Raw genomic sequence first — 22,555 nt, 5'->3', positions numbered from 1 at the left:
GCTTACAAAATCAGACATAAAAATACAAGTGTCACAGCACGCTATTACCGAAAAATACTTTTCTCAATATTATCTGTAATTATAAAATCAACTGGAATAAAAATATTATATTTACATTTCAGTGTATACCATATAAAATAGTATAAACAAATCATTGTATGAAATTTTAGTTTGTACCAACTTCGCTAGTGCTTTTTATGTAGTCTATTGTAAAACTAGACAAATATCTAGAGGAGCTGATGTACCCCCTCAGAGACCTCTGCGTACCCCTAGGGGGAAGCTCACCCTGGTTGAGAACCACTGGAGTACATGATCACAAAGGTCCCTTTTGGCCTTGGAATCTATGAATCCTAAGATTAAAAGCACATTGTAACTACCAATAATTATATAGAACTCTAATTACGTCTTGAAAAGTTACCAATAAAATACAGTATTTCTATGAGCTGCTCTAAATTTACTGCTAATCTGAACCAAAAGTTTACAGGTATTTCCTTTTGTCTGGTGACATGACAACACAACTTAATATGTCATGTTAGTGGGTTTCACTCTTCACAGAAGACTTTCTTGCTTTCTCATAAGGATCACGTATGATTTGCTATATTGCTATTTTAAAATATTCATTAACAGATGTAAATGAATAAATAATTCTTAATTAGCATAATCAGCATCAACAACAAATACAGCAAAATATTCAAAACATTTCAAAATTATATGTAAGAAAAAAACATGCTTAGTCTTTTTTTAATCTTTTATTCAGCTTGCTATGCCACACTAGGTCAGCTAAATGTTAACAGAACTTCTTCCTCAAGCATAGAAAGAATCATTTCCATTAAAGACAACCTATACACATATGTATGTGTGAGAGAGAGAGAGAGAGAGAGAGAGAGAGAGAGAGAGAGAGAGAGAGAGACACACACACACACACACACACACACACAGAGACAGACCAGGGACAGCTCTATGTACTTTGCTGCCCCAAGCACAGCAGTCAGGCAGCTTTCGGAGGTATGCCTGTGGGAGGTCTGCCAGTCCCATGCCTTCGGTGTTCCCGCCGCTCAATTGCCGCGGGACCGGCGGACCTCCTGCAGGCATGCCGATGAAGGTAGTCTGACTGCCGCCCTCACGGCGGACAGCATGCCGCCCCACCCCTCCCCAGCTTGCCGCCCCAGGCACGCGTTTGGTGAATTGGTGCCTGGAGCAGCCCATGACAGACGCACACAAACATCCCAGCAGTTTTCATTTGCAAACATCTGCAAACTACTCCTGTAGTTGAAAAATCATCTGATTTGCATGACAAAGTGCTCAAAGCAATTAAATTGTCTAAACAAAATTCTTTTAATAATCTGGAGAAACTGCTGCCTATGAGTTTCTAAAATCTTTCATCTGGAGCCTAAAAAAAAAATGTAAAAAATAACAGCCACTGTGAATACTAAACAAGTCCCTCTGAAGTTGCTGGGTAAACTGCTCCCAGAATCAACAACTCCTTCTCAACACCATATATTAATGTTTTGGATTTAATTATTTTCAGGCACTGCTACAAACCATGTACCCATACAGGACAGTATGTAAAACCTCCTGGGGCAAATCACTAGAGGAAAAAGAAGTATTTAGACTAACATGTTCAAAATGCAATAATGAACACAAATTTAGGGCTAGCTTTTAATTTTACAGCCTACCCTGAGTAAGAGGAAGCATACAGCTGCACCACCTCAGAAACACACATTTTCTTATTAGTTTTCCCTCCACCCCCTTTGCTTTAGGGTGAAAATCTGCTGCTGCTTTCCAACAGGAGTAGATTACTCACCCTTCTGTGCAGACTCAACTTTGCTAACTGGCGTAACTGACGATGGGTGCAGAGCCAAGACTCCAACCATTCTCACCCCTGCATGGCCACTAGTGCAGCAGTAGTGGCATCACAGAGCCTGTTCTCCTCACTGCTCTGGTATCCACTTAATGGTATACCTCTACCCCCATATAATGCGACCCGATATGACATGAACTCGGATATAACGCGGTAAAGCAGTGTTGGTGGGGGGTGGAGGCGGCTGTGCACTCCAGTGGACCAAAGCAAGTTCCATATAATGCGGTTTCACCTATAATGCGGTAAGATTTTTTGGCTCCCGAGGACAGCGTTATATTGGGGTAGAGGTGTTGTTCCACTGAGCCCACATTTCTCCAGCTTACTTATCAGAATGTCATTTAGGACTGTGTCAAAAGCCTTGCTCACATCCAAGTATATTATGTCCACCACATCCCCCTATCCACCAAACCAGTTACCCTGTCAAAGAAGGAAATCAAGCTGGTTTGGCATTTTTTGTTCTTAGTACATCAGTGCTGGCTGCTAGTGATTAACCCTTCATTATCCAGGTATTCGCAAATTAAACGTTTGATACATTGCTCTAGTAGTTTCCCAAGTATCTAGGTCGTGCTGACTGGTCTATAGGTCACCAGCTCCTCCTCCTTCTCCTTTTTAAAGATGGGCACTATGTTAACCCTTCTCCAGCCTTCCGGGATCTCTTCCGTCATCCATGAGCTGCAGATATTACTGCCAGAGGCTCTGAGATTTCTTCAGCACCCTGAGGTTAATAGTATCAAGCCCCACTGACTTGAATTCATTCAAATTGGTCAGAAGATTTCTGATGCATTCATTACCTATCCTGATCTGTATCCCTTCCCCTTCATTGTCTATGGTAACTTTGCTAGTTGTCCAGTCACATTATTTTTTGTGAGAAGACTGAAGCAAGTAGTCACCGAGGAGCTCTGCCTTCCTGTTATCTTCTGTTACCACCTCACCTTCTCCACTTAGCAACAGACCCCACCATCCCTGAGATTTCTTTTTTATCTTACATATTTGAAGTATCCCTTCTTGTTGTCCTTCTTTGCCTTGGCTTTCCTGATTTTGTTCCTACATGCTTGCGCTATTCCCATGTATACTTCCTTTGTGCATGCCCCTCCTTCCATTCCCTGTATGTGTCCCTTTTAGTTTTTAGATAGCTAAAAAAATCCTTGCATAGCCTCAGTGGCTTCCTGTGGCTCTTTTTATCTTTCCTCTGCATCAGAATAATTTGATGCTGAGTCTCTAGTACTACATCTTTTACAAACTACCATCCCCCTTTGACTCCTGTTCTTCCTAATTGGTCTTTCCATGGGATCTTGCCTACTATTTCTCTGAGTTGGTTGAAATCTGCCTTTCTGAAATCCAGTGTCCTCCTTTCCTTAGGATCTTGAACTGTATAAGCTCATGAGCACTTCCTCCCAACTTCCTGACCACCTTCGCGCTCACAACTAATTCACCCTTGGTGGTCAAACATGATCCAAAATGGATAACCTCCTAGTTCAGTAGTCCCCAAACTTTTCATGGTTGCACACACACACCCCTTACACCTGTCCGCCCCACCCGGGAGTGCGGCAACAGCTCCTGGGGGTGGGAGAGCACAGACAGAGGTAAGGGGTCTGAGGCTGGGGTTGGGCCTGGGGCCAGGAACCGAGGCTGGGTCAGGCTTGGGGCCGGGAGAAGAGCCATGGCCATGAGCAGGGAATGTGGCTGGGGACAGGGGCTGGACCAAGGTCGGAGCAGAGCTCAGGGTGGAACAGGGTTGGGTGGTGTTCCTACCCCACCCCCCGTGAGGGCTGAGCCAGGCCTCACAGCACTCTCCCTCTGCCCCCCCCAAAGGTTCCTTCACTTCACCCTAGGGGTTTTCACAAGGAAGCTGGATGGTTTAGATCCAAGAAATCCTGCATCTTGGCAGGGGGTTAGACTACATGACCCTTACTGTCCCTTCTAACCTTATGATTCTATGACTATTATAGTAAAAACTCTGAGCATTCCAAATGATATGAGCAAGCAACAGAATGACAGGGTACAATCCAAGAACCATCCAGGAGGATGCATAGCTTCTATCCCCAACAGAAATGCTGGAGCAAACAGAAAAATATTTAATCAATACTCCCTTAAAAACAAGTTGTGCCTACTTTATGTTACCTCCCCCCAACACTACTGCCTGTCAACAGGGGCGGGTAAACAGAAGCTGTCACCTACATGCTCTGCCACTGCTTTCTACCCAATTCTTCAGTGACAGTGCTGCTCAGTGCTTGGTGCATAAGCACTTATCTCCATAAAAATTAGTCTGATTTCACAGAAGCTGGATTGTGGCTCCGCTGATTGATTCTGCCTGGCATGGGGAGCAGGCTGATGAAGGAAGCTTCTATTAACACACAAATATCTTTGTGATCAGCAGGGAATACTGAGGAAGGAAATACAGCAAGACTATGACAGTTTAATGAAGAGTTACTCTGGTGGGGTGGGGCAGGTTTGAACCACAGTGATGTGGTAAAGGGAAACGAACTGTTGCAGTTTGTATCACATCTATTCTGTGGATAACAGGATTTCTGCCGCTGGTACTGTCAAAACAGCACCTTTCATGTGCACAACACGAGCTTTATCACAAAAAAACAAAAAGGAAGTAAAGAGAAAGAAAGAAAACATCATCTGCACAGGTTTGGCATTACGATGAGCACTTGTAGAGTAAAACATCTCAGGGATCAGTGACCGTAGCAGAACTACACAAGTAAATTTTGTATAGATTCTATTCTCACACACACACAGCCTGACAGTGACCCTTGGTGCACACAGGGGAAGGAAAGGGACAATAAGGAGCACCCATTCCTCTCCTAAGTGTCCTACCCATATTGCTGGTAGCAGTGCAAGTGGGAGAACAACAGCTGCCCAATTGCTAATTCCCACCCTGCACAGCTTGGCAGGAGAACATGCAGGCAAGGTGGAGAAGTAGTTGGAGCCTTCGCTCCTGCACCATTCCTAAGGCACCACCGGCACTGCCAAGCCGACATGGAGGGAAAGGCAATCTGTGCCAGGAAAAGGGCTGAGGCAGCTAATTATAGAGCTAGAGATAGGCAGGTCCTGAATTATTATGAGTCACAATTCAGTCCATGCTCTGCTCCAGGGACAGCAGAATGATGTGCTGCCCTTCACTGAGGGCAGACTGTAAAATAGCAATTTAACTCACGCATATATCAATATATAAACATAATGGGGGGTGGCAATTCTTTAGCTATTTCCCAGAAATATTATACATAAATTGGCTCTCTCCAAAGCCCCAGCTATTTATGTGCTTCAGTGGGGAAACAGAAATCCTGGTACACATTGACCAAGCCGCTCAGATAAAAGCTCATGTTTTTTTGCATTTTACCCTGAAGGCCTATCACAAAAGGATAGCAGTTATCAAGCATTTGTCTAATCTAGATTACAGAATTAACATGGAAAAGACAAAGGCAATTTTGACAAATTCCAGAAAATAGTCCAAACCTTGTAAAAAGTCAAAATACGAGTACTCGGGTTCCTAGCTTTCTGAATAAGCTAATACAGGGATGGGCAAACTTTTTGGACCGAGGGCCACATAGGGATTACGAAACTGTATGGACGGTCAGGTAGGAAAGGCTGTGTTACCTCAAACAGCCTGGCCCTGCCACCTATCTGCCCTCTACCACTTCCTGCCCCCTGACTGCCCCCCTCAGAACTCCTGACCCATCCAACCCCATGATCCTTGTCCACTGACTGCCCCCTCCTGGAACCCCCATCCCTAACTGCCCCCAGGAATCCCAACCGCTATCCAACCCCTCCTGCTCCCTGCCCCTGACTGCCCCGACCCCTATTCACATCCCTGCCCCGACAGGCCCCCTGGGACTCCCACACCTATCCAACCCCCACTTTTCGTTTCCCATCCCCTGACACGCCACCAGAACCTCCATCTCATCCAGCATCCCCCTGCTCCCTGTCCCCTGACTGCCTCAACCCCAATCCACACCCCCACCCCCGAGACCCTCCCGGGACTCCCATGCCTATCCAACCGTCCCCTGCTCCCTGTCCCCTGACCTCCCCCTGGGACTCCCTGCCCCTTATCCAACCTCCCTGCTCCCCGCCCCCTTACCATGCTGCTCAGAGCAGCAGGAGCTCACAGCCCCGCCACCCGTGCTGCCCGGCAGGAGGAGTGGGCCAGAGCGCTGGTGGCACGGTACGCTGAGGCTCTGAGGGAAGGGGAACAGCAGGGGAAGGGCCAGGGGCTAGCTTCCCAGGCCAGGAGCTCAGGGGCCGGGCAGAACAGTCCCGCAGGCTGTAGTTTGCCCACCTCTTAGCTAATGTATATTTACAAGCCAGGCATACCATTCCAAAACTACAACAGCTACATTGCCTGATTTCATGGTTCACTGATTTTTTTCATGGTCAAGAGAGTCAGTTTAATTGTCCTGGGCTCCATAGCATTGATGTGCATGGATTTTTCTCACAGGGACCACCTTGTTTGTACTGTTCTGTGCTCTACAGGAGCGCAATTGGTGAAATGGTCACATTCAGGGCCATGAAATCCCAGGCCAGCATCAAAGCCTCCCAGTGCCTAAAAGAAACCAACAGTTGTGCGAAGAGCAACTGGCTCAAGCACAATGCAGGGAAGAAAAAGGTTATGTAGTGGGAAGAAAGGGATGGGGAAATGAGGCTATTGGCTAATGCTCTGTTCCTCACCAATGGTGGAGGACAGCAGACCCCAGAACATTGAAGGATGTGGAGCATTAGGATCATGTTAGACTCATTGCTAGTTCTAGACATGCAGACTCCCATAGTGCCAATGACCTAGCCATAGCAATCCCTGCTTTCATCTCTTCCAGGTTAGATTACTGCAGCCCACTATACCTGGGGCTGAATGCAACCAAAGCAGCTGATGTTGATAAAGCATCTTGTAGTGTGTCTCGTAAGCAGCAATGTGAACACCTCATACCTGTGCTTCCTAAACGTCACTGCCTCCAATTCATTCAGTTGCGGAATTAAAAATCCTGGTCCCTATCTCCAAAGCCCTTAGCAGACGAGGATCCAGCTGCCTCATCCTCCATAACTTTGCAACATAGCTACTCTCTTCAGGGAGAGCACAGCAGGAGATACCCTGGGTAAGACTACCAGCAACTGAGGGCACAACATTCCAGGCAGCAGGACCCTGGCTTTTGGACTCCTTGTCAGAAGAGATCAGTTTAAGTCTACATTCAGATCGAAGTTCTTTTTCAGTAGGCTTTTCCCCAGGAACACTGCCCATAAATAAAAACTAATTAAAAGAAAAAGCCTTGTACATATAAACGCACACATCCCTGTAACCCCAGAGGAATGGATAATTTTTCTCCTTCAAACTTAGTTCTGCACTTAGATATCAAGGTGACAGGCATCTTGTAAATATAGATAATTCTCCTTCTCCTCCGGTCCTGCTGTTCCTCTGACAAATCTCACTGAAGGCTTCTCCTCCCTTGAGGATTCCCAGTGCCTGGCAGGCTGCTCATGGCCTAGATACAAAGTGACACAGCATGCATCATTATGGAATGGAAGGTAGTTTAGGGCACCAGGTAGAGCAGAAATAGCCTGTTCTTAATCCCTATGGAGTGCTGCTTCACCGAGTACCAAACGCCTTCCCGCTCCCCTCAGTTTATTGTCCATCCAGAATGCCCATTGTTCTTCCCCCAAGTCTCCTGGAAGAAATAAACACTATTCTCCTCCCTTAAGTAAATTTAAAAAAAACAAAACCCCAGCTAATTACTAAGCAACAAACCCAAAATAAAACAGAAATCTGTGATAGAGGGAAGACATGTTCTCAGTGGGACATATGCCATGGGCAGGAGAGGGCCAAGGGCAGCAACTGAAGATGAATAACTGAGAAGAATGAAGAGGCAAGTCTTTCGGGGTAATATAAGGACCTAAAATTGATTTGTAGAGTATTGCTGCCATATTCCTAACAAAAAGGAGAAAGGGCTGAAATTTGCAGTCAGTACTGGTGACCAGGATTGCAGAGTATATACATTTATATATCAACTTATTTATGGTTCTCTCTCTTCACCTCACCAGTTATTTCCCCACAATCCGTTCGTGCAGTTAGCAGAGATACACAGCAGGACTCAGCAATTACCAGCTCTGGTCCATTTGCACACAGAATAGTGCTACTGTAATGCACATAATTAATATTACAATAAACCCCAGTCATCAGCCAGAACCATATGCTAGGCACTGTATGAACGCTCACTAAAAAAAAAAAGACAGTCCCTGCCCCAAAATATTTATGCAGAATATTTATACAACATCATCATGACTTATAAAAGGGTGGATACAACAATATTTTCATACATCAAGTTGTCCTGGACAGGAGCTACCTACCACTATTAAAGAAGATTAAACCAGAGGACAGGTGCCAAGACAATTCTGTTTTTATTATTTGATGTCAGGGCCTGAACATTAAACTCACCTACTCATCCCAGCTGTTGAGTAGCTTTCCCTGATGAGTGGGGAAAGGATAACAAACCTAAGCTACAACTTGCTGCAGCTTCCGTTTTTCAAAATGAAATTACATTGATGCAATAGCTTTCAAAATATGAACTCTTTCTGATTCCGCTGACTGTTCCAGGACTTTCCCAAGACACTGATCAGTTTCATGGCTGCTACTCAGAATTCTGGGGCAGCTGTGAAATTAACAAGAATCTTTTCAGTTTTACTCTGTCTCAATTTATTGGAGCTATTCCAGGACAGGATCACCTAATGAAGAAGATAGGGGAGGGCAGCAGATACCACCACCCCAAGGCATCCAAGATGCTCTGGGCTGGAAGGACTGAGAAAGAATTTTCTCCATTTCAACAGTCAGGGAAGGGGGGTGGGGGGAGAGATTTATAAGACATATTAGGCTCCACGCTGCTATGAAATATGGAGCCCACAAGCAGGGTCCAAGGTTAGACAACCTCTCTGCTAGGTAGCTTGGGGCAGGATTTGGGTTTCTCTCTCAAGTGCTTCCCTGAGGCCCTATTAGAGACCCTCAAATCTTCTATATTTCCCTCCAGCAACTAGTAGTCCCAGTTCTGAGCCCTATTTGACACAATCAAGTGGAGTGGAACTAAAAATTGGAAAAACATTGATGGAAACAGGAGGATCACCTGAGATTATCCAGAGGTGAACAAATGAGCTGGATACTAACTAGATGAACCTGTCTTTCCCCCATGAAAGAGAAACAGATGGATTCAACACACACACACACACACACGCACGCACGCACGCACCAAAGTGGATCTGTTTGAAGATTTACATTTCATCCAGAGGACATTTCTAACAGATTACTTTTCCCTTTCTTCCATATTGTGAGCGTTTCACATGCAAAATCTGTCAGTTTCATTGCACAGAATGTTCTGTTAGTGAAAATCTATTTCAGTATACATTTTTACATGTAATTTCTGAAACATTGTGGCAATTTAGTAATCGCTAGGATTCCATTCAAGGAAGCCACATGAAGCCTTCAGGGCTCTGGCATGCAAACAGTTTCAGTTGTGATGGCTTGTCACGCATGTCAATAACCTAATCCCAGATTTGGACCTTAGCGTCCAAAATATGGGGGTTAGCATGAAAACCTCCAAGCTTAGTTACCAGCTTGGACCTGGTACTGCTGCCACCACCCAAAAAATTAGAGTGTTTTGGGGCACTCTGGTCCCCCCAAAAACCGTCCCTGGGGACCCCAAGACCCAAATCCCTTGAGTCTCACAACAAAGGGAAATAAACCTTTTCCCTCCCCCCCCCCCCAGGTGCTCCTGGAGAGATACACAGAAGCAACCTCCGTGAATCTAAGCAGAGGGAGTCCACCCTCTCTAGTTCCAGTCCTGGAACAAAAAGCACTTCCCTCTTCACCCAGAGGGAATGCAAAGTCAGGCTAGTAAATCTAACACACCCAGATTTCCCTCTGACTTCTTCCTCCCACCAATTCCCTGGTGAGTACAGACTCAATTTCCCTGAAGTTCCTCACTGAAGAAAAACTCCAACAGGTCTTGAAAGAAAGCTTTATATAAAAAAAGAAAGAAAAATACATAAAACTGGTCTCTCTGTATTAAGGTGACAAATACAGGGTCAATTGCTTAAAAGAATATTGAATAAACAGCCTTATTCAAAAAGAATGCAATTCAAAGCACTCCAGCAACTATAGACATGTAAATACAAAAGAACATAAAAATCCCCTATCTGATCTTTGGTACTTACAACTGGGAAACAGAAGATTAGAAAGCAGGAAATAGAAAAATCCTCCTCATAGCTGAGAGAGATTCAGGCAGAAGACAAAGAACTCAGACACAAACTTCCCTCCACCCAGAGTTGAAAAAATCCTGTTTCCTGATTGGTCCTTTGGTCAGGTGCTTCAGGTGAAAGAGACATTAACCCTTACCTATCTGTTTATGACAACTCAACAAATCAAATAGTGTTAAAAGAATGTAGCTGTAGTTGTGAGGTGACTTGCAAACAAAGAGCTTTTTTTCCTATAGGCTGGTTATTAAGAGGCAAAAATATCCATTGTTACTGGGTTCCATAAGAATACAATGAAAATATTAAAAATATTATTTTTCCCTGCTTAGAGAGGGGGGAAGTGACTGGATACAAATTACAGTTACATAAATGAGCAGAATATTGTGCCCTACAGTCTGGCTGCAGAATTAACAACTGTCAGCTTCAAACAACAAAGTGAGTTCATTTACCTGTGCAGGCGCTATATACACTACACTTACTAAATTATTTCAAGGGAGCTGAACTATGAAGAATCCTAAAATGACAAATATTGATTGTTCAACATCTTTAATAGACCGCAGTCAGTACATGTTAAGAGATGTTCCATCATTGCCAATTCTTAACAGTATCGAGGCACCCCCTGAAGAGGTTTGTGTCCTTTAAATAAATACACAAGTCAAACTGTCACAGAGCAACACTGACTTTAGCATCAAAATGAAAGTAGTTTGCAAGAACTCTACATCAAGACCCTGGGTCATATCTTGGACCACTGGATAGGTAAGGAAGATCTTGTCACATTCTGTATAATCTTCCTCTGGATTTTGCAGAATTTTGGAACAATCCACTGTATTTTTAGAAGTAAGACTGTGTTCCAAAGTACATTGAATTTAACAGAAAGATTCCCATTGAGTTTGACAGGCTTTGGATTGGGTCCTTAATTATTTATACTGCTGAACTGTTCTACATATTAGTTTTAATTTACCTTTTTTTTTTTTTTTTTTAAATTCTCCCACCTACATGAGCTCTTTTGTTCTCCCTCCCCCCCAAGATTTACCAGTTCCTACCTAATAAATTAGGGTTCTACTCCCTCCACAGCGGGAGAGTGAACACACAAAACATTTAACAGACAATATGAGTTTATCTAACATTTGCAGCCTCATTCTTGTGAAACTTCCTGTGAAATGTCTGGCAAATGAATCCAACCACATTGGGTAAAATAAAACAGCTGCTTATTTCTGTAAAAAGCAAGCAACAGTGAAATAATTAATATATTGGCATATGAGAAGCCACTATTAAGTTTCAGTGTTAACAACAATTGAAATGTGGCGGTTCATGATTTAGGGCTACTGTTTGTCGTTAACTACAGACTCTAGATGACAGGACTACATTGGTCTACATTTAGCAGAAGTACATCTCTGTATCCAGAAGAGCTAGAAAAAATATATATTTTTGAACATAAGCATGAGTTCTGCAAAAAAGTATCGGAAAGACCTGAAGTCTATAGACATGCCCTAAATCTGCACTAAAGCATGGAATTTCTGCAACTTATTTTGAAAGTGACATTAGTCAAATCCAAATAAAAGTAGTGTTGAGTTACAACAAGATCACAGAGATCTCTTTTCTGTTATTCTTATTGTAGGTACTGAGCTAGTGGCTGGAATAACAGTAATTCCAAAGGAAAATAGCTGTATTTCACAAAACTCTTTATATGATGATACCCTGGTTTGGATGACAGTATAAATCACAAGACGACATACTATTTAGAACAGAAATGGAAACAAAAATGATGTGGCTGCAGTTGGATCAAGGCCAGTCACACAAATCCTCCCCTCCCTCGCTTTTTCAGAAAATATGCACCTGATAGACAGGTCACAGGAAAATGGAATTATGTATAGCTTGCTGGGATGCACTGCTGGAGAAGGAGTGATGTAAAATGTGTTTATGCTCTTAAAAGACAACTTTTGATCCACTCATCTCTTCTCTATTAAATTGATCAAAACTGCAAAATTTAAATAATCCCATTCCAACCATTTAGTATGTCCATCTACAGTACTAAAAAGTTTCTTTGGCCAAGAAACAGATGAATATATGTTTTTCTTTTTAAAAATAAAAATGTACACATCTTCCATATGCTGGCAGCCACCATGCAAGTTTAGTCTTGAAAAAAATCTGCAGCGTCACATCTTTCCATTATTTCAGCAAATAGTTTGAGTCAAGACTGAAATCTTGTTCTTGCATGTTGGAGTTAAAGTTCAACCCGATGTCTAAAGACATCCTTTAACAGGCAACTGACTTGTCTTGTGCTGTCAGAGAAATCTACAGATGTCTGATGCAACACTGGAACTTTAAAATGCAGGAGTCCATGACCTCTATTTAAGATTAATCACTTTTGTGCAGATTGCACAAAAATTTTATTTGTATACATGGAAAGCTGAATAAACTGGTAACCAAGCTTGCTATTTCAGCTCGTTTTTATTTTACACCACACTTCGCTCCCTCCAAATTCCTAAATATCATTTTCACCCTCACTCTCTTAAAAACTTCCAAGAAAGTAAAGTAACCAATACTATTAAGAACAAAGGGAATATTAGTCAATCCTTAAGTTCTGCAGCAACTGGACAAAGTTTAAAGAGTTGGATAACTTTTAGCTAAAACCATTTTTCATTCTCTTTTCCAGGTGTTTTTTACACACACACACACACACACACACACACACACACACACACACACACACACACACACACACACACACACACACACACACACACAATCTCCATATCCGATTATGACCTACAAGTTAAAATACACAGGTATCATTGTAACAACATTGCTGTTATTATGGTCATTAATATATATAAACTTAGTTATGTCATGTAACTCAAAAGATTTTAAACAGATTTTATTGGCTGCTCATTGCTAAGCAATTACGTTTAACTATAAAATGTTTAGCCCTGCAATACAAATGAAGTATATGCTTTATCATTGTGCAGACATATGCAGTTCACGCTCACAGTTCAACACACATTTACATTTGTTACTATGCAAAACCCGGAGAAATCCATTCATCCTTCCAATAGTGATTATTTAAAATGTATACCCCACAGAAAAGCATACAATTTAAGCTCTTCATTATAATACTTTACTCACCAATGCTACTGAGAGAACTGCTACTTTCGGAATCAGATGGCATTATGGACAGCACACTGTAAGTGGACCCTGGAATAATAATAATAATAAAAAAAGGTTAGTTTTCTTGCTTCACTCACCCCCCCCCCCAGCTTTTCTTCAATCCCTCAAGAAAGCATTTGTGCCAATCTCTTAACAGGTCAAACCAGAGGTACAGAGTAGAGGGATCTCTGCTGAGATCCAAGAGAGAGTTTGTTGTTTACCGAGGCACTTCTATAGCACATCACTAGAATGGTATCACAGTAATTGGAATACCTGTGGTCACTGGCTTCCTTTTTCCATTAACCATTCTTACTCAGCTGCATTACCCCTAAACAAACAATTACCTCTTCCAGCACTTGAGAGACAGTAATGTCTGGCATAGTTCAAGACTTCCAAAAGGAGGCCTATACTACTAGCGCTTTCCTGTTTTTGAGACACACCAAAGCTTCTATCTGATCATGGCACCTGCTTAGGATATGCTGACCCTCAAGAAGCCATTCCCAAGCTTAAAGAACTAATTTCACTGCTTGGGCTTCAATAAATCCAAGCTGCATCCATTTGCTTCCTTCAAGTAGCCACTCTCACAAGAGGAGAGCCTCAATACTATTTTGCTAATATTGGAAGATACTGAAGGCTGGGATCATTTTATTATTATTATTATTATTATGAAGAAAGTCAGCTAGATTTTATTTACAAGAACAAACAGAAAGACAGGTCCTAATTGAAGAGCTGGCTATCAAACAGAACACCACCTCCTCCCCACCCACTCCCCCCAAAAAAATCCACCACAGAAAAGAGTGAGGGAAGGGTGTTACCAACTGTAAGGTAAGTGGCACAACAAGAGAATTTCCACTGGGATATGAAGTCTACCCTCGAGGAACCTGGCCTTAGGCTGAACGTGGCTGTAAGAGACTCTTCTTTTTTTTATTTGCCTAATTCTTTCCTCTTAAGCTTTAAGGTTTGTTTCGTCCAGGTTCCTTGGGATTAACAGCTGAAGCACTGGAATCTATGTTTCCAGTACAGGAAGCAAAAATAAAAAAAGACTAGGAACTAAGAAAAAAGATAGAAGTCTTTCTTGGTTTCCATCTTTTCAGATATGTCTCAACCTACCCTAGCCCCCAGACCAACTGGCTATATGAAGGAGGAAAGAGAAGACATATGACAAATAACAGAAGCTTCCTCCCCCCATCTCTCTCCCCACTCCCACCACCACCTCCTCACACTACAAAATAAAATGAATATCAAAAACTGAGGCCCAGATCTTCAGCTGGAATAAATTGGTAAATAAATAAATAAATTTCAATGGAGCTATGCCAATTTACACTATCTGAGGCTCTAACCCTGAATTTGATAAAACTGGAGCAAATGCTGCAAAGATGAGAGCAATGTCAAAGTAGTATACTGATGCCACAATCAATCCTTTGAAGCAGACTCTTCAGCTTCACTAACAAACAAAAAAATACATACTAGAGAAACTGGGTTATTTTACCAATTTTTTGCAAAGAAAGATTCAAAATGCCCTGGTTACTGAATAATTCTAATTGATTATATAAGTTGATTATTATAAGACACATATGACAAGTATGTCCCTTTGATACAATGGTTTCAGAGAACACTACATTAGTTACCTCCCCTTCCCCAATACTTCTGAAGTTTTTGATGTGGTAAAATAAGTTCTGTTCTTTGTTACTGCTCATTAAAAGTAAGATAATTTGAGCACCCAACTAGAATCAACCAATTAGTGCATCTCAGCATATGCTTCTTCCACACTTTCATACTGCCCTTCACCATGTCTTGTAGCTCACGCCTGAGGGGTGGGGTAGGGGGTGAACAAAAATTGGCCAATGCCTTAATTTAAGTGGGAGCTTTTACAAGATATGTGTAGCAGGATGAGATCAAACAAACATAGGACTGGAGCAGGATCTGAATGCATGTCTTTAAAAGGTTAAAGCTAATCAATCACCTTAAAAAAATCACCTACCCTCATCACCTGTTTCCTTTTATGAGTACAAGAAAAAAACCTTTCATCACGGGCATTGTAAATGGCTTCTGGCCCTTTCCAAGAGCTCCTGATAAATTAAAATCCAGGAGTGCTCCAACTCCAAAAATTCAGATTTTTCTCCAGAACCACTTTCATTGTGGATTTGTAGATAGCTAAATTTACTACTCTGCAAGGCATCTCAGTGACACAACGGACTGATTGATAAGTGGAGAGGAAAGATGTTCTTGTGATTAAGGCTGCTGACTTCGACTCACAAGATCAGGATTTTGTTCCCGGCTCTAACCATGGCAATCATTTATTTTCTGTATCTCAGTTTCCCAATCTATAAATATATTTCCCCAAGAAGGTTAATAGGATAAGTTAATAAATAATCATGGGGCACTCAGATATTACAATCATGAGCACTGCAGAGAAGTCGAAAAATATAATAAAAATCAGCACAGAATTTTCTCCCTGTCACCCAGTAGGACATCCTTTCAACAGTCACACTTCATACTCAGCCTGAAATTTGTAACAGACACCCAAGACACCATGATGGTCCAGAATGTCACTCGTCTTGAGCTTAAAAAAAAAAAGCTGACCCCTTTAGGTTTTGGCTGAGATTCAAACACTCCATCTTTCCTAGCTAATGATGGCTGACAGATTCGCATATAATGCATATGCTGTGGGAACATACCTTCAAGCAGCAGTCAAAAATGGATTATGAGTATAGCATTTATTATCACTTACATACTGCTAATGGCATGCTAGGGAATTTATGACACATGATGAGACAGGCCCCTTCCCTAAACAGCTGATAATATAAGGCCCCAAGCTGCAAATGCACCCATGCATCCGGAGCCTCATTAAAGTCAATGCAGTCCATGCAGGTACAAGACTCTGCTTATGCACATGCAGTACCAGGGCTTAAGTAAAGAAAAGAAACCATACATGGGAGAAAGGATACCAGCGTACAAACATATCATGGTTATGTTTGGTACATATCTTGTGGGTCCAAGATCAGCAGCAGCAGCAGCATCTCCTCCTTCCTAGATGCCCAGTTGGCCCAACCAATAATTTTTCAGCAATAGACATTTTGTTCTGCAACTTGTCTATCTGCTGCAATGTTTTTTCTTTCAAAGAAGTGTAATCTTTAAAAGATGGGCATTTGTAAAGAGGCTCCTCTTGGTAGGTTTTATAGGAATGTACAATTAACACAGAAGTAAAGCTCTTATTTTTGTTTTTGAAGAAGGATGTGACCAGAAAGAGTAAAAAATCTGGTCTGCTGTTGCTGACCTGATTTTAGACATTTTCAAGTAAACAGTAGTACAGGCTGTCTCTCAAAATCCACACTAGTCTCGTCAAGAATGGATAAAATATCTCATTTTGTTAGATCGCTGTTTTTATTCATCTTCAAAAAGGTTGAATTTGTTCAAAATAAGCAAGCCCAATATTTAAAAAGGAGGCAAAAACTCTGTAACAGAATTAGAATTTCATTTTGTGAAATACACCAAGATGGTCTAGATAAGTAAAGCATGACTTCTTCCTAGAAATAGTGGGAAGATGCAGAATAGCTGTGGGGAAAACTATAGGGGCAAAAATCTGACAGGCGTCATGCTGCCACCTGAACACATACATCCAAGAGGAAGGGAGAAGAATCTTTCCATTCATAGCTTTCATAACTTCCCTACCCCTCCACCTGCAACCACAGAAAATTGCTCTTCAGGTTCTTCATGACAATACGGAATATGGAAGAGAGTTAGGCCTGGTCTACACTACTGTCATAAACAGATAGTAGGAGTTAATAGAACAGAAGTACTTTATATCTCTTTTGCCTGTAAAGGGTTAACAAAATCAGTGAGCCTGGCTGTCACCTGACCAGAGGACCAATCAGAGGACAGGATACTTTCAAATCTTGAGGGAGGGAAGTTTTTGTGTGTGCTGTTAGTGTTTGGTTGTTGTTCACTTTGGGGGCTCAGAGGGACCAGATGTGCAACCAGGTTTCTCTCCAATCTCTCTAATACAGGCTCTTATAAATTCAGAATAGTGAGTACTAGGTAGATAAAGCGAGTTAGGCTTATGGTTGTTTTCTTTATTTGCAAATGTGTATTTGGCTGGGAGGAGTTCAAATGTGTATTTGCCTAGAAGGAGTTCAAATTTGTATTTTGCTGAAAGGATTTTAATTTGTACTTGTATACTTAGGCTGGCAGCGTATTCCCAGTGTCTATAGCTGAAAGACTCTGTAAAATATTCCATCTTAAATTTACAAAGATAATTTTTACTGTTTTTCTCTCTTTAATTAAAAACTTTTGTTTAAAAACCTGATTGATTTTTTTTATTCTGGTGTGAGACCCCAGAGGACGGGGTCTGGATTCACCAGGGAATTGGTGGGGAGAAAGGAGGGAAGGGGGAGAGAGAGGCTAATTTCTCTCTGTGTTAGGATTACTTTCTCTCTCACGGAGAGTCTGGGAGGGGAAGAGAGGAGGAGTGGGGAAGGTGAATTTTCCTCTCTGTTATAAGATTCAAGGAGTTTGAATCACAGTGATCTTCCAGGGTAACCCAGGGGAGGGGAAGTCTGGGAGAGGCAACAGTGAGGGAAAGGGTTTACTTTCCTTGTGGTAAGATGCAGAGGGTCTGGGTCTTGGGGTTCCCCAGGCAAGGTCTTGGGGGGGGACCAGAGTGTACCAGGCACTGGAATTCCTGGTTGGTGGCAGCACTACAAGTTCTAAGCTGGTAATTAAGCTTAGAAGAATTCATGCTGGTACCCCATCTTTTGGACGCTAAGGTTCAGAGTGGGGAATTATACCATGACAACTACAAACTTAGATTGACATGTCACATTAAGTCAAACTAATAACGTATGTGCACTACGAGTCCCTTCTGTCAACCTAAGTGGCCTGTAAAGTGGACTTCTGTACTCCACCTCTGCCAGAGGCATAGTGCTTGATTCGACATCCTTGGGTCAACATGGGGATAGCGTAGACACTGTGTTGTGTAATTTGAATGAATTAGTCTCCAGGTGGTGTCCCACAGTGTTCCACTGTGACCATTCTAGAGAATGCTTTAAACTCCACTGCTCATCAGCCAGGTACACAGGAAACAGCCGCTCCTCTGCTAAAGCCCCCGGGGAACTTTTGACTTTTCATTTCCTGTTTGATCAGCATGGAGAGCTTGCCAGCACAGCTGATCATGGAGACTCAAGGCAGTAAACGCGCTCCAGCCTGGAGTACACAGGAGGTGGTGGATCTGATTGATGTGTGGAGAGAAAAGTGTGTGCAGGCAGAGCTCCGATCCAGCAGAAGCACCACTGACATCTATGCCAAGATTGAACAGGGCATGGGGGAGAAGGGCTACACCAGGGGCAACCAACAGCACTGCCTGAAAATAAAGGAGCTTCAGCAAGCATACTAGAAGACAAGGGGAGAGAACAGTCATTCTGGTTCTGCCCCACAGACATACTGCTTTTATAAGGAGCTGCATGCGATTCTCAGTGGCGACCCCATCATTACCCCAAAACGCTCCATGGATACCTGCCAGGAGCCCCGGGTGACCCTGAGCAACAACCTGGAGGACACCATTGATGAGGAAGAGGAGGAGAATATAAGGCAGGTAAGTGGAGGATCCATTATCGCCAACAGCCAAGAACTATTTTTAACTCTAGAGCCCATCCCTTCAAAGGACCAGTTGGTGGCACAGCATGCACTGCTGGCGAGTACACATTTCCAATCAAATTGTACGGATTACATGCTATTATTTTTTATGTTTAATCTGAAAAAAAAAGTAGGGGTAGTGGGTATCGATGGCCACTCCAGCTACACAGAGGATGCTCACCGAGAAAGACTGTTTACGTGCATGGGGATGGCCCTGGAATCCTCCATGGAGATCTCTAGGAAGCTTTCATGAAAGTACTCTGCAGTCTTTTGCAGAAGGTTTCTGGGGAGGGCTGCCTTATTACATCCCCCATGCTAGGACGCTTTCCCGTGCCACTCTAGTATTAACTCTACTGGCATAATTGCAGCACACAGCATAGCAGCATACGGACCAGGTCTTACAGCATCTGCTCCCTTGCTGCCTCTGTTAACCTCAGGAGAGTGATATCGCATAGGATCACCTAGGGGGAACACGGGGAAGTTTTGAATGCTTAAACCACAAACAATTCAACAAGTAATCTGCCCCTCGACCCTGTTTGGGGACATCTGGGTCTCACAACCATGCTTTCCCAAACATGCCGTGGTTGTGGTTGGAAGAGCTCACCATGTATTGCAAGCAGCATTGAAAAAAAAAGTGGTGGGGGTGAAGGCTTCCTGTTTGTCCACCCTCTCCCCAACTCAGTGCCACCTTTGTAAAAAACAAACTGTTTGGGGAGCTTTAAACACTGGTCCCTGTCCTCAAACACCATCCAGGTTGCTAGCAGAAAGGGGCTTTTCTCAAGTTCCAACCTGCGATCCTAAGGATGTCTTCACAAAAGCAGAAGCACAAGACCTCTCATCCATGCCTCATGGCCTTACTCACCATGGCTGGATCAGAAAACCGACTCTTGCAATAGCCAGAGGGTTGTGATTACATTGTGGCTTGCAGTGTAGTGTACTGCGGGGTGGGAGAAGGGGTTATAAAAATATTAACCATGCACCCGAAACAATGTATGCACTGTCAATGCTACCCTTGTGCTTTGCATTCCTTGCAGCTGAAACCTTGTCTATCAGTGCATCCTTCACACTGAGACTTTCCCAGATTAGGTGGTGGAAAAAGATGACTCGGGAGGACAAGATGAGTAACAAGATGGAGCTCAGAGCATGGATGATTACATTCTCCAAGAACCAGGACATGGACAGGAGAGCATGCAGGGAACATGAGCATACCACGCAGGAAGAGATGCTGTGGATAATGAAGGATATGTTGAGGCGTCTAGTTGAAGTTCAAGAAAGGCAGTTGGATGCTAGAGTCCCCCTGCAACCTATGCTGAACCTGCTGCCATCATCGTCCAGTTCTACATCTGCCTCCCTGAAACGTCCTATGAGGTGGAATGGGAAAGTTCAGTATCCCTTGCACTCAACACCAGGGGAGGATACAAGGACCAGAAGGTGCCCATTCCCATACCTCTGTTATTGCAGTGCATCTGTAAGCAAGCTTTCCTTGTTTCTTCGCTCCCCCTCCCCCCATCTGTGTTATCGGCCCTTTTGCCCCAGGTTATTTTACTTTTTTTTGCTGTCTTTGTGTGCATAAAACTTAATGGATTGAGGAGAAAAGGCTCTTTATTCATTCAACACACAGTGATTGGTGGGGGTGGAGTTTACAGGGGAGAAAATGCACTGGAAGGAACAGTTTGGTAAGAAACAACATAGGTAAGTGTCACGTTACTCTGGCTCATTGCTGAAACTGGTTTTCAAAGCCCTGCAGAGACACAGAGCCCCTTGATGTGCTCTTATTGCCCTGGTGTCTGGCTGCTCAAAATTGGCTTACAGGCGATCTGCCTAAACTTTTCTCCCTTTGTTTCACAGATATTATGGAGAGCACAGCAGGCAGAAACAGCTTTCGCTGAGGTCTAACCTAGTAAGCAAACAACACCAGCGACCTTTTAAACATCCAAAGGCATATTCCACCACCATTCTTTACTTGCTCAGCCTACGGTTGAACCAGTCTTCACCACTGTCTAGGCTGCCTGTGTACAGCTTCATGAGCCATGGCAGCAAGGGATATGCTGGAACTCCGAGGATCATGACTGGCATTTCAACATCACCAATGGCTATTTTGCAATCTGGAAAGAAAGTCCCTGCTTGCAGCTTTCTGAACCGACCTGTGTTCCTAAGGATGCTTGTATCATGCACTTTTCCCAACAATCCCACGTTGATGTTGAAATGGCCCCAGTGATCCACCAGTGCCTGCAACACCATTGAGAAGTACCCCCTTTGGTTTATGTATTCTTTGGCAATGTCATCTGGTGCCAAGATAGGGATATGCGTTCCGTCTATTGCCCCACCACAGTTATGGAACCCCATCGTAGCAAGACCATCCGCTGTATCCTGCACATTGCCCAGTCACTACCCTTCCAAGTATAAGTCTGTTAATGGCCCTGCAAACTTGAATCACAACAGATCCCATGATAGATTTACCCACTCCAAACTGATGCTCCACTGACCAGTAGTAGCCTGGCATTGCAAGCTTCCACAGAGCTATCACCACTCGCTTCTCCACCGTCAGAGCAGCTCTCATTTTAATGTTGTGCTTCAGGGTGAAGAAAGCTACAGTTCCTGGAGAGTGGCCTTAAGTATTTGAAAGTTCTACACCCACTGCTTGTCATCCCATAGCTGCATAACAATGCGGTCCCACCAATCAGTGCCTGTTCCTGGATCCAGAAACGGCACTCAACTGTGTCAAGGTGATGCATGACAATTGTCAGCAACTGCTAATTGCGCCGCTCTATATGTCTTTCAGCCAGGCTGCTTGTGTGGCATCACATTGTACCATGAGACAGCTCCTGTATCGGCTGTGTAAATACTGCAGGATAAGGCGTGAGATGTCTGTAATGCTCACAACAATAGCGTACAGGTGAGCAGGGTCCGTGCTTATGATGCTATGCCATCCATGCGAGTAACCCAGGCTTACAAAAAAAAAGGCACAAGAAAGGATTGGTTTGTTTGTCGTTGATTGCAGGGAGGGAGGTAAGTGCATCATGGGAGTCTAACTCCATGCTCCCATAACCACCTGCGCCAACATTTTGGTCCCATAAGGCATTGCAAATCCAACCCAAAATTCCACTTGGCTATGTGCCCTGTGGAATAGCTACCCACAGTGCAGTACTCCGTGCGTCGATGCAATCCCTGCTAGTGAGGATGCACTCGGCTGACACAATGAGTGTAGTATGGACACGCAAGATCAACTTGCTTAAATCGGAGGCTCAATGGTGACTTACGTGAAGTCAACTTAAGTCTGTAGTGTAGACATGGCCTTAATATCTGCTCAGCTGCAGTATGCGTAACTGATGGGTTTTTGTTTTGTTTTAATGCACTGGAGGGGAAATTAGGCCATTGTCTGGAACTTACGTCATCTAAATATTCAGTATCAATAACTGGCAGAAATGGTGTGTGCAGTTTGCTGGTTTGATCAGTGCTTCATGGTATTGGAATTATCCCTATACCAGTATTTACATATTGGCAAAACAGTGTCTTATGTGAATTACTGTACTCCTGTCAGCTACCACTGCCTGAGACTAGTCAAAGTGATCCAGCATTGAAACTATTGTTCTAACCTGCTCCTATTTAATTAGCCCGGAAAGGGGTGGGAAATGCAACAAAAAGCAAAACTACTCAAACACTGAATTTTTTGACATTTTATCATCA

General features: G+C 43.2%; 1 protein-coding gene across 2 annotated transcripts in view; it reads right to left on the bottom strand.

The window, feature by feature from the left end:
• The window catches only part of DLG5 (discs large MAGUK scaffold protein 5), a 230,194-nt gene that overhangs the window by 136,738 nt on the left and 70,901 nt on the right, over positions 1–22,555 (bottom strand). For both annotated transcript variants that reach the window (XM_030568783.1, XM_030568784.1), the window contains exon 2: positions 13,217–13,285. In XM_030568783.1, the coding sequence (XP_030424643.1) occupies positions 13,217–13,285 (69 nt within the window). The remainder of the gene's footprint in view (positions 1–13,216; positions 13,286–22,555) is intronic.

This window comes from Gopherus evgoodei, chromosome 7 (genome assembly GCF_007399415.2).
Source record: "Gopherus evgoodei ecotype Sinaloan lineage chromosome 7, rGopEvg1_v1.p, whole genome shotgun sequence".
Taxonomy (NCBI): domain Eukaryota; kingdom Metazoa; phylum Chordata; order Testudines; family Testudinidae; genus Gopherus; species Gopherus evgoodei.
This window is presented reverse-complemented; position numbering and strand designations above follow the sequence as displayed.